Consider the following 12,500-nt stretch of genomic DNA (forward strand, 5'->3'; position numbering starts at 1 on the left):
CACTTCACTAAATATCCACAGCACCACGTGAAGAAACGTGCCCTCGGTTACGCAATCAACATCTAAACCTCAGATAACATTTTATTCAGAATAAAAAGTTTTACAGCTGGAGAATTGTTTCTTACTTCATTTCTTTCGGAGACCTTTTTCATCCATTCATTCATCTTCTACCGCTTATCCGAACTACCTCGGGTCACGGGGAGCCTGTGCCTATCTCAGGCGTCATTGGGCATCAAGGCAGGATACACCCTGGACGGAGTGCCAACCCATCGCAGGGCACACACACACACTCTCATTCACTCACACAATCACACACTACGGACAATTTTCCAGAGATGCCAATCAACCTACCATGCATGACTTTGGACCGGGGGAGGAAACCGGAGTACCCGGAGGAAAACCCCGAGGCACGAGGAGAGCATGCAAACTCCACACACACAAGGCGGAGGCGGGAATCGAACCCCCAACCCTGGAGGTGTGAGGCGAACGTGCTAATCACTAAGACACCGTGCCCCCCTTTCAGAGACCTGTTTTCATTTATTTATTTATATATTCGTTCTTCCCATTTTCGTGTTCTTTCACATTTCCACCTCACTTTCTTAGATTTGTTACTGATTTAACCAGCAACAAATTCTCGAACCCAAATGAAATATACGCAGATTTTGGAATCTTTACACTGATATCACCGTGTAAAGCTGAAGAAAGTCAATGTGTTAATTAGAACACTTTCATACATTCGTTCATTCATCACTAAATGTTCTTCGGTAAGTTACTGATCAGGGTGGTGATGGATCCTAAATCTGGAGTCTACCCCAGCAACACTGAGCGTGAGGTGGGACGTCCAAGGGCAGGTAACACAAGCGGACGTTCACACACTCGTTCACACTTTAGAGAATCCTGCATGTGGGAGGAAACCAGAGAACATGTAGGAAACCCAGGGAGAACATGTGAAGCTTCAAACAGACAAGAATCTGAGCTCAGGACTACTGCTACTAATAATAATAATATACACTGACCTAATAGTAATATGTTTTACTAATAATTATAATAATAACCGACTCCATTTTACTTTTTGTTTGAAATTTTTCACTTTAAAGTGCAATGTGTGTTCCCAGAAAGTCTAAAACCCTGTTGTGAACTGCAGCAGTCTCTCTCACTCACGCTGACAGTAAACACTGTGTTCATTGTAACCTGTGTGTGTGTGTGTGTGTGTGTGTGTGTGTGTGTGTGTGTGTGTGTGTGTGTGTGTGTGTGTGTGAATCGCAGCTCTCACCATATGGCCATGCGCTCTTTGGGGTACTCCAGGCGGTCGATGCAGCCCAAGAAGTGCGGCAGGCTGTGAGCAGAGTTCCGAGCCAACACCGCGATCATCACCCGCGGCTTCAGCATCGCAGACTCCGGACGCACCGGATCCAGATCCCCATCCACAGGCACACACAGGAGCGCGCACAAGAGCGCGCACAGCACACCGACTCTCAGCGCGCACGGCTCGGCCAACATGACTGCAGGAGCCTGGTTACTACAGCGGAGCTCTGTGCAGATAGACAGACAGAGAGAGAGGGGAGAGAGAGAGAGAGAGAGAGAGAGAGAGAGAGAGAGAGAGAGAGAGAGAGAGAGAGAGAGAGAGAATATAAGAGAGCCTGTGTGTCTATTTACCTCTCCATGCGCGCGTCTCCTCCCTCCTCCCCCTTTTTTCCCCTCTTACCTACTTTCACACCTCTTTCCAGCCAGAATGAAGAACTCTACTGCGTTTAGCATCAATACACTCAATAAAATAATGTTTTAAGAAGCAGCAAACTGCAGTTTCATTGTTAGGATAGAAAAGAAAAGCGCAACGTTAAAATACACAAGGTGTTAGACGTGGCCACGCCCACAGCGAACTGCTGCCTCCATACCACGCCCCTTTACAGCTGTGGAATATGTAGGCCACGCCCCCCGACAGGGAACTCGGTTAATCAGCCGTATTATGTAAAAGTGCACCATTAGGCTATAATGAATTGTTTAATTATTTTATTCCCAACACGTGTTTGTTACAGTTCAGGTTGTCGTATGTTTACAACCCGTCCTTTCTTTTAATAAAGATATTTATTCACTTCATTTATTCTGTTTTTTTTTAGGTGAGATTAGGTGCCGACTCTGAGAATCCTGAAGCATCTACAGATCTACATTTTGCATCAATACATTTATCAGACTGTATATTTATAATCACACCCTCCAGTGTCACCCATATGAGGATGAGGTTCCCCTTTGAGTCTGGTTCCTCACAAGGTTCCTTCCTTTACCATCTAAGGGAGTTTTTCCTTGTCACTGCTGCCTGAGTCACCTCAGACTTGTTCATTGGGGATAAACACATACACATTGTGAACTAAATCTGTCTAATATTAATCTTGAATTTTGTATTCTATTAATATTTATATTATTCTTTATATTAACCTTTTGTTCTATGTTTATGTTCTATAAAGCTGCTCTGATACAATGTCCATTGTAAAAAGCGCTATACAAATAAACTTGAATTGAATTGAATATCAAATACATACAATTAAAATAATCAGCAAATTTGTTTTAGAATTAGGTTGTAATAAACAACAAACAAACAAAAAACAAACAAATAACATCACAACTATTTGAATCAATAATGTTATTCTTTAAAGTAATGATAATAATAAAAATAAAAATAATAATAATAATAATAATAACAATATAATAATAATAATAATAATAATAATAATAATAATAATAATAATAATAATAATACGAAGAACATTAGTGAACTGTTGGAATCTGTTGGCTTTAATGTACCAAAAACTAAACAAACAAACAAACAAACACACAAATAAATAAATAATATGTTTAAAAACATATTTTTACATACTTTTTTATTTTTCATTTTAATGACAGGAAATGGATAAAAAAAAAAAGAATCGTTTGATTGTCGGCTTCAGACAGACTTAAAGCGCCCTCTGCTGGTCAAACAATCTCTCGGTTGTCTAGGAGGAGGGTTTGGACCATCTCACCTCCTTGGCTCCAGACATCTGATGATTAACACATGAGGACTTTTATTAAATGAGCTCATATACACATTTTTATCAGAAACAATGTTCGTTATAACCTATTAACAATCTATAAATGTCATTCATTATAAAGATTATTGTGTTAATGTCAAGCCAAAATGGCCTATACTGTGACTTACAGCTGTTCTTTTCTATCTGTATTTTGATCTGTTTCACTAACATCTGGGTTGCAAAACTTACATCTCAGTTAATATTTGGTTTAACAACAACATGCAAGAAATCTTTCAGAAAGCAAAAACGCTTTATCTACATAACATATCTGCCCAAAGCCGGGTTGAAATGTTTTAAAAAGTCAAACTGCTTAGAACAAAAAAAAGGGGTTTTATGGCGGAAAAATGGCACTGAGTCATGCCAAGAAGGAACCTGACGTCTCCGTGTCTGAGTCTGATTCAGACTCTGCTCTCATACCTTCAAACACCCACACACACTTTCTCTCTCTCACACACACAAACACACGGTTTGAAGCGAAGACGTCATCGTCTGGTTCTTAACCTGATGTCAGATCAGTTAATGCCGCCCATGCTGAGTATTTTCCTCCAGGAGTCCAGGAATACCAGCTGAACCGACCGAGTTGCATCAGAAAAAGTGTAAGTTTAGAATGAATGCAGCAATGAGGTCAAAAGGGCAAATGTAAAGCTGCCTGGTACATGTACTGTAGTGTACTACATACTGAGCGCAGGAATGGTCATTAGTTCATATTTAAACTTATAGGGAGACCCACTACAATGTGCAGGGATCATTTAGTAGTCCAGTAGGCCCTGTTCTTTGTTTACGTTATAGCAGCTACAGACGACTATCGTTCCTTCGTCGGCTTAGTTTTTCTCTCTCTCCACCTAAAAGATGGGGAAAAAACACACAGATTGGAGCAGCTTTCATCAAAAGTTAAACTTATTAACTTTATTCATCTCCAGGGGGAAATTCAGTGTCAGTGTCAAGACACAAGAGGAGAGCAACAAGCAATTACATGACATGTAACGTGTGACGTGACGTGATGCAAATTTATTAATCCTCTTAGGGGGATTTGAGCTGGAACAGCCTCACGAGTGAGAGCAGTAACACAGTACACGTTCTAATTTATATCATCCTCTAATAAGAGTCCAGATATTGTGCAATAAAGGAAAAAACACACATTATGATATATTTATTGCACTGTATTAAAAAAAATTAAACCTTTCTAGTAACAGATTATATATTGATTGATTGATTGGTTAATTGGTTGGTTGGTTGATTAATTAACTCCTGAGGGACTCCTAAGAGTCTGAGAGATGAAGCTCGTCCTGAGCTCCTCCGTGTTCCTGATTGCAGCAGACTGAACAGAGCATAAAGTCCATGATGATTTTCACAGCTCCGGATCTGATGTGGTGTGGTGAAGATGTTCTGCAGAGACACGAGATCAGACCCGGAGATGATCTCAGTCAGACACGTCGTCTCTGCGTGGCTTTGTGGTCGCGGGTTGTGCTGTTTCTGCACCAAGCTGTGATCCAGCGAGCTAGTGAACGTTCTTTATCATCGGCGTAGGACGTTTTTACAATCGCTGCAGAGACCATAAACTTCTTCATTTGTCTTAGATTTATTTACAAGCTCTGTCTGGATTTATTCACCTGAGCTTACATGTGATGAGTCCAGGTCAAATACAGACACTGTACATGGTGTAGGATGGAATGAAGAAGGTCAGAAGATAAACATTAACTACGTGCAAGAGAAAAGCAGAAGTGGTTTAGTGCTTTAAATCAAAACTGTCGTTGAAACTGTCTAAAGCTGATATGACACGGTTCCTCTAAAATGTCCATTGTTGTTTTTTTGGATTGGTGGTGATTTATTTCACCTTTTTATTATAACAGCAGCTCTTATTTACAGGTTACGGGTAAATAATTGACCTTGGGGTGATAAACAAAACTGTTGATTATTTTCCTAAAACAGAATGACACAGAGTGGCTTAACCCTCGCATATTGTTTGCTTATATAGTTTTAGGATTGTATAGGTATATATACAAGGATTTAGAATTGGCAGGTATTGTCAGGATATCTACCAATCTGGCAACTCCTCGTTCCGATAAGGAGCCACTTTGCAGATAAATGTGAATCAGTGAGTTAATAAATTATTCTTACACTATTAAGAGAAATTCATGATGTGGATGAAGAGGAGGAAATTGTGATGAAGAGAAAGAGAGAGAGAGAGAGAGAGAGAGAGAGAGAGAGAGAGAGAGAGAGAAATCTAACAGCCAATTTGTATGTTGTGTAGGAGACATTTTATTCTACTTCCATAGAATAGAATGTGGCTGCAGTACCGCAGTTGAAGCAGCAGGGGGCGCTTAGCGGTCATTATGGCATCAGAGGCTCCTACCTACAGCCACTAGACAAACCATCAAATCAAATGAAGTTACACTGACACTGAATGTAGTCTGAGAAATGACACATGGATGTAGAAGGCTGTGAGCTGTAACCATCAGCACCGTGATTTCTCATCTCTCACTCTGGAAGCGAAAGAGAAAAGTCAAACTGAGGCAGAAAGTGAGGAAGAGAGGAAGAGGATGCTGCCAAACTCACTGATGCGTTTATATGTGGAAATGTGAAGCCACCTCACAGAGTGATAATAATGTCTCACACACACACACACACACACACACAGCGGTACACAAAATAAACACAAATCCAGAGAGAGAGACAGACCGAGAGAGACAAAGAGAGAGAGAGAGAGAGAGAGAGAGAGAGAGAGGGAAAGAGAGAGAGAGAGATTGACAGAGACAGAGAGACAGACAGACAGAGAGAGCGACAGAGAGACAGACAAAGAGAGAGAGAGAGAGACAGAGAGACAGACAAAGAGAGAGAGAGAGAGACAGAGAGAGAGAGAGAGAGAGGGAAAGAGAGACAGAGAGAGACAGACAGAGAGAGAGACAGAGAGACAGACAAAGAGAGAGAGAGAGAGAGAGAGAGAGAGAGAGAGAGAGAGAGAGAGAGAGAGAGAGAGAGGGAAAGAGAGACAGAGAGACAGACAGACAGAAAGAGAGCGAGACAGACAGAGAGATAGACAGAGAGAGACAGAGAGAGAGACAGAGAGAGAGAGAGAGAGAGAGAGAGACCGAGAGAGAGACAGAGAGAGAGAGAGAGACAGAGAGAGAGACAGAGAGAGAGAGAGAGAGAGAGAGAGACAGAGAGAAAACAGTTCTTCATTTTTCATATTTATTAAAAAAAATATTGGAAAATAACATCATTCCCAAAAATGGAGCAGATTTAGAGATAAAGGGAACAGAAGAACGGAGCAGGACGGAGTCACACTGTCACCTCATCACCTCTCACACTGCCCCAGTTCATACACACCACCCTGTGTGTGTGTGTGTGTGTGTGTGTATGTGTGTGTCAGGCTACTATAAAACACCATACACAATACAGGGCAGATCGGTTGCCAGATTGACATTTTTCCGTAAATTAAACATTCTCTCAAAGCAACTCAAACCTGTACACTGAATGTAAATTCTGTTTATATCTACACTCGACACTGGGGAATAAAAACATCCAGCATTTCCCAGATCCACATGATTAAAAACAGCTGAGGAGGTGGAAATGTGCCCAACCTGGAAAACACCAGCAGTTTATAAATGAATAAATAAATAAAAAGCATACTGTGAAGGTTGAGAAAATGATTTCAGATTCAACAATGTTTAGTTTTTTTCTCTTCTTTGATTGGTTGAGAGCACAGAAAGGGGGGCGGGGCTTGTTCCTGGGTCTCTCGTACTGCGATCGTTTCAGTTCTAATCACGAGGGTTAATCGTGTCTGTTGTCGTCTTGCATAGCGACAGAAACATCCAATCAGAAACCTCACATTATGTGCTCTGTTCAGTCACAGAATGACGTGTAAACAGTAGCTACGACGTTAAAAATGGCGTCCGACGGCGACAGAAAACACGCCAACCAAAGCAGACAGGAGACAGGAGTACAGTTTGTTCAGGACGAACTAACTGGTCGTGTAAACAATGATGCTACTGTACAAGTAAACACAAGGCTCTAATCTTAAAAGTCATTTAATTTAATTTGCTCTTCTTCGTTTTTGCTTTCGTTTAGGTTCGAGACGAGCCGTGATTTAAAACGGTCGCGCGCTGGATTTATCTAATCAGGGATTCTGAGACGGAAATATGTAAATAAGTAGTAGTTTAATCCAGGGTTTAGGAAAGTACAGTGTGAAACCCACAGGAACTTATGGATAAGGAGGTTCTGTAGTTGGCCAAGAGAACCCTTGGAGAGAGATGATCTATTTAAATACTTGGGTGAGGTGGGTGCCATTACTTTTGGAGTTTTATCTATACACGTCGAGATGTTTCGATTGAGGTTTTTAATCGGACTGTTATCAGCCGTAGGTTATACGGATCGTCTGGTTTATTCGAGAGTCCCTCGAGAGTGTTTCGGCTGTTGCTATAGAAACGATAGCTTATTAAAATGAGGCCGTTTATACGAACGTGTAGATGCTGTTGGAGAAAAGTCATAGACACTGTGTCTGACCAATCAGGTTTGAGAACTCGAGGGGAGGGCGGAGTTACGTCAGAACTGCAAGTGTAGTTAAAGTCAGAATTATTAGCAGGTAGCCTGTGAGTGTGCGTGTTAGAAAGGATTATAAGCAAGAAATAATACAGTCAGTGTGTGTGTGTGTGTGTGTGTACGTGTGTGTTTGAAAGGTTTAAAAGTAAGAAATACTACAGTCAGTGTGTGTGTGTACGTGTTTGAAAGGAGTATAAGCAAGATATACTACAGTCAGTGTGTGTGTATGTGTGTGTATGTGTGTGTAGGTGTGTGTGTTTGAAAGGAGTATAGGCAAGAAATACTACAGTCAGTGTGTGTGTGTGTGTGTGTGTGTGTGTGTGTGTGTGCGCTCAGTGAGAATAAAGTGATTTGATATGTAATATGTTTTGATGTGTGTGTGTGTGTGTGTAGGGTGTATACGAGGTCAATGAGTTCCCGCCCGTTACATCTTTAATCTGAAGAGGGCACTGTTCTATAATATGAGCCAAAAAAATAAAACAAATAAAATAAACAACAAAGAAATAATAATAGAAATAAAAACTGCACAGATAAAAAAATGTCCTTCAAAATGCAGGAGTTCGCATTTTCCCATCTCTCATATCTCTCTTAATAAAATATCTCTTCTGTTTTACTTTACATATCAAACACACACACACACACACACACACACACACACACACACACACACACACACACACTTCTGTGTTGTGTCCATTCATCCCATGCTTTCTCCCCGAGGACACAAAAACATCCTGTTTCTCTTTTCATTTCATTGTCTCTCACAGTCGAGGAGGAAGTTGTGCATCCATAACCAACCAATCAGGTTGAAGCTTGAGGTGCAGAGGGGCGGGGCTAAATCCTCAGTAGATTGGTCGCTCAAACTGATGTCGATCAAAACGTCCATTTCATTATTCCACCGTAGATGGAAGTAGGAGGATAGTGAGTGGGGGCGGAGTTATAGTTCTCAAGGGAAATTCCCTTTCGCAGACTCACACTCGCTTTTACACGCGTACGCACACACACACACACATACACACACACACACACACACACGCCACACTCCTCCAATCTGAACAGTTATAGACAAAACACTGATTTAAATTCACTCCATAGAAGGGAATGTTCTCTCTATTTTTCTCTCATTCTCTCTCGCTCGTTCTTCATCCCAACAGTAGTCTCGTCCCTACAGAGAGAGAGACAGAGAATGATTGAGAGACAGTGAGAGAGATAGAGAGAGAGAGAGAGAGAGAGAGAGAGAGAGAGAGATGTTAGAATCAGAGACCCAGTAATCATCATCTCCTGAACGTCATGTTAAACATTTTGACAGCTTAAATCGGAGGTTCATCATCAAACTACTTCTGACTTATTGATCAGTAGAGAAGTGCTGTGTGGGCGTGTCAGATCCCATAATGATTGACATCGCTGTCTCCTTGGCGACGCAAACAACTCGCTAATGCTAGAAACAAAGTGCTAGTGCTAGAGAAATGTGTATAAATAACACAGCGAGTCCATTAGTGTTTAAAAACCATTACACATTACACTGAGCTCTTAGGATGGACGTAGAGATCGTCAGGTAAAGGCACCGGGTTATACAGGTAAAGAAATACACACACACACACACACACACACACACACACACACAGATAAGAGGACAGATAATTTCCAACATGGTCATCGTTTTTCATGTGAACCGACATGACGTGGGAGAATAAACTAATGCCATGCGCCGGCCCTTTAAATCCCAAAACCCCCAAAGAGCAAGCCCCTCCCGTCCTGCCCCCCTTCCTCTCCCCTCCCCTCCTGTATTATCATCATCTATCCCTCCATCCTTCTCTCCGTTCATCCCTCCCTCACCTTCTCAATCTTCTCATCCAGCATTCTGAAGAACTCCTGCTGACTCTCTGACGTATGAATACTGAGAGAGAGAGAGAGAGAGAGAGAGAGAGAGAGAGAGACAGAGAAAGGGAGAGAGAGACAGAGAGAGAGAGAGAGAGAGAGACAGAGACAGAGAGAGAGAGAGAGAGAAATGGAGAGAGAGACAGAGAGAGAGAGAGACACATAGAGAGAGAGAGAGAGAGAGAGAGAGACACAGAGAGAGAGAGAGAGAGAGAGAGACAGAGAGAGAGACAGAGAGAGAGAGAAAGATAAACAGAGAGAGAGAGAGAGAGAAAGATAAACAGAGAGAGAGAGAGAGACAGAGAGAGACAGAGAGACAGAGAGAGAGAGACAGAGACAGAGTGAGAGAGAGACAGAGAGAGAGAGAGAAAGATAAACAGAGAGAGAGAGAAACAGAGAGAGAGAGAGAGAGAGACAGAGAGAGAGAGGGAGAGAGAAAGAGAAACAGAGAGAGAGAGAGACAAGAAGGGAGGTGACAAGAATTTTCCATTACAACAGGCACAGAATAAAGAGACATTTTCATTCCATCCATCTTGCAAAAATTTCTCCCTCTCTCTCACATGCGCATATTAAAATAATATAAAACGCATTCATCAAATAATAAATAATAAAAAGTTAATTAGAATAAAATAATAAATAATATTAATAATAATAATAATAAAAAAATAAACTATTAAAATATTAGCGATGATGTTCAATGTCATTGTTAAAAATACATAAACAAACAAACACAAGGTTGTCATATAAAATACCCAAAGTACATCCCACTGTACGTCATGCAGTGTGGCTCACCAGAAAGAAACATCTATGCACCCTTGGTGCTTGGCCCCGCTAATCGCTGCTTGAAGTTCTATTTTATTTGTGTTAGTGCAAAAAGTCGGTGGCTTAGTGGTTAGCACGTTCTCCTCACACCTCCAGGGTCGGGGTTCGATTCCCGCCTCCACCTTGTGTGTGTGGAGTTTGCATGTTCTCCCCGTGCCTCGGGGGTTTCCTCCGGGTACTCCGGTTTCCTCCCCCGGTCCAAAGACATGCATGGTAGGTTGATTGGCATCTCTGGAAAATTGTCCGTAGTGTGTGATTGCGTGAGTGAATGAGAGTGTGTGTGTGTGCCCTGTGATGGGTTGGCACTCCGTCCAGGGTGTATCCTGCCTTGATGCCCTATGACGCCTGAGATAGGCACAGGCTCCCCGTGACCCGAGGTAGTTCGGATAAGCGGTAGATGATGAGTGAGAGAGTGTGAGTGCTTTTTGTGTTTCTGTGCCGCAAAAGTTTTGAAGTGATCGCACCGAGTCCATAAGCGTGCTGCGAACAGGAATTCGGTTCATAACTTGATCAGTTAAGAGACTGAAATGTTTCGTTCCTCAAAAGGTTTTGGAAACTTTGCAAAAATATTTTTTCAACACAAAGTAACATTGTTTGTTGTATTCTGTACGTTTGACCAATCAGAGACTCACAGTATGGCTAAGCTCCGCCCCAACAAGTACATACTTTGAAACAGGAACTAAACAGATTCCTGGAAAAGCAAACCAGGAACTAGACGGTTCCTGTTTAAATGCACCTATAGTTCCTGAGTTCCTGAGAATGTTCCTGAGTTAGTAATTTATTGTGAATAAAGGATTACACACAAACACACACACACACACACACACACACACACACACTCACTTGGGCCTGTTGGCGTTGGCTCCTGGCACCTCTTTGTGCAACTTTGTTTTGTTTTGTGCTGAACTTTTTTCCTGAAACACACATACAGATTAGATTAGACACTAATGTCTCACACACACACACACACACACACACACACACACACACCTATAAGGATTAGGAAGAGCGGGATGTTTTATGTTACAATAAACAAACACACACACACTAAAATCATGTTAATGAGCAGAACGGAATTGGAGCGTGTCAGATTTGGAATGTGTCACAATCTGGAGGTTTGTGTGTGTGTGTGTGTGTGTGTGTGTGTGTGTGTGTGTGTGTGCTGAAAAAGGTCAGCCCACTCCTACATTCCATACACGTCCACACAGAGTCTCAACCTGCTCCACACACTAACACACACATGCACGTGTGCACACACATGCACGCACACACACTCCACGAACAACAGTAATGGACAGAAGTGTGCTTTTGTTTTCCCAAGAGGGCAGAATACATTCCAGTGCACACACACACACACACACACACACACACACACACACACACACACACACACACACACACACAGAGAGCTGACACTGACAGAGTAATGCTACACAAGTGTCTCAAAATCTACATCCATTTGTGAGTGAGTGTGTGTGTGTGTGTGTGTGTGTGTGTGTGTGAGAGAGAGTGAGTGTGTGTGTGTCTCTTACCAGATTCTCCTGGTTACGTGCATTTACACGGTCTTCCTCTACACGCATGTACTTCACCTCCTCAACCCCTTTCATCCTGTACTCATCTACAGAGAGAGAAATAGAGAGACAGACAGAGAGACAGACAGAGAGACAGACAGACAGAGAGACAGACAGACAGAGAGACAGACAGAGAGACAGAGAGACACAGAGACAGACAGACAGACAGAGAGACAGACAAAGAGACAGAAAGACAAACAGATGTAGTTTACTCTGAAAACACAACATTTTCTAGATTCTAAACTTCACCTCAAAATATTTAGCAACGTGTCACTGCCTGAGAATGACAGACAACTCCAACCCCTCAACCAACACCACCCCCCAAAAAAAAAAAAAACGAACGCGCACACAAACACACAAACACACACAAACCCGCACGCGCACACAAACACACACATGCACACAAACATACACACGCACACAAACACACGCAAACACACAAACACACACAAACGCACACAAACCCGCACGCGCACACAAACACACACATGCACACAAACATACACACGCACACAAACACACGCAAACACACAAACACACACAAACGCACACAAACACACACGCGCACACAAACACACACACGCACACAAACACGCACACAAACACACATACGCACACAAACACATAC

The 12,500-nt window shown here is 42.1% G+C and overlaps 2 protein-coding genes across 2 annotated transcripts in view; both read right to left on the minus strand.

Annotated features, from left to right (window-relative positions):
- colgalt2b (collagen beta(1-O)galactosyltransferase 2b) overlaps nucleotides 1-1,785 on the minus strand; it is a 28,621-nt gene extending 26,836 nt beyond the window's left edge. The window contains exons 1-2 of the mRNA XM_060881343.1: nucleotides 1,706-1,785; nucleotides 1,274-1,532 (exon numbers count right to left, since the gene is read on the minus strand). Coding sequence (XP_060737326.1) covers nucleotides 1,274-1,500 — 227 coding nt within the window. The 5' untranslated portion in view covers nucleotides 1,501-1,532; nucleotides 1,706-1,785. The remainder of the gene's footprint in view (nucleotides 1-1,273; nucleotides 1,533-1,705) is intronic.
- A 4,449-nt stretch (nucleotides 1,786-6,234) lies between these two features.
- The window catches only part of zgc:92140 (uncharacterized protein LOC447854 homolog), a 32,390-nt gene continuing 26,124 nt past the window's right edge, over nucleotides 6,235-12,500 (minus strand). The window contains exons 3-6 of the mRNA XM_060880674.1: nucleotides 11,834-11,919; nucleotides 11,145-11,215; nucleotides 9,438-9,498; nucleotides 6,235-8,766 (exon numbers count right to left, since the gene is read on the minus strand). Coding sequence (XP_060736657.1) covers nucleotides 8,686-8,766; nucleotides 9,438-9,498; nucleotides 11,145-11,215; nucleotides 11,834-11,919 — 299 coding nt within the window. The 3' untranslated portion in view covers nucleotides 6,235-8,685. The remainder of the gene's footprint in view (nucleotides 8,767-9,437; nucleotides 9,499-11,144; nucleotides 11,216-11,833; nucleotides 11,920-12,500) is intronic.

This window comes from Tachysurus vachellii, chromosome 11 (assembly GCF_030014155.1).
Source record: "Tachysurus vachellii isolate PV-2020 chromosome 11, HZAU_Pvac_v1, whole genome shotgun sequence".
NCBI classification, from domain to species: Eukaryota; Metazoa; Chordata; class Actinopteri; order Siluriformes; family Bagridae; genus Tachysurus; species Tachysurus vachellii.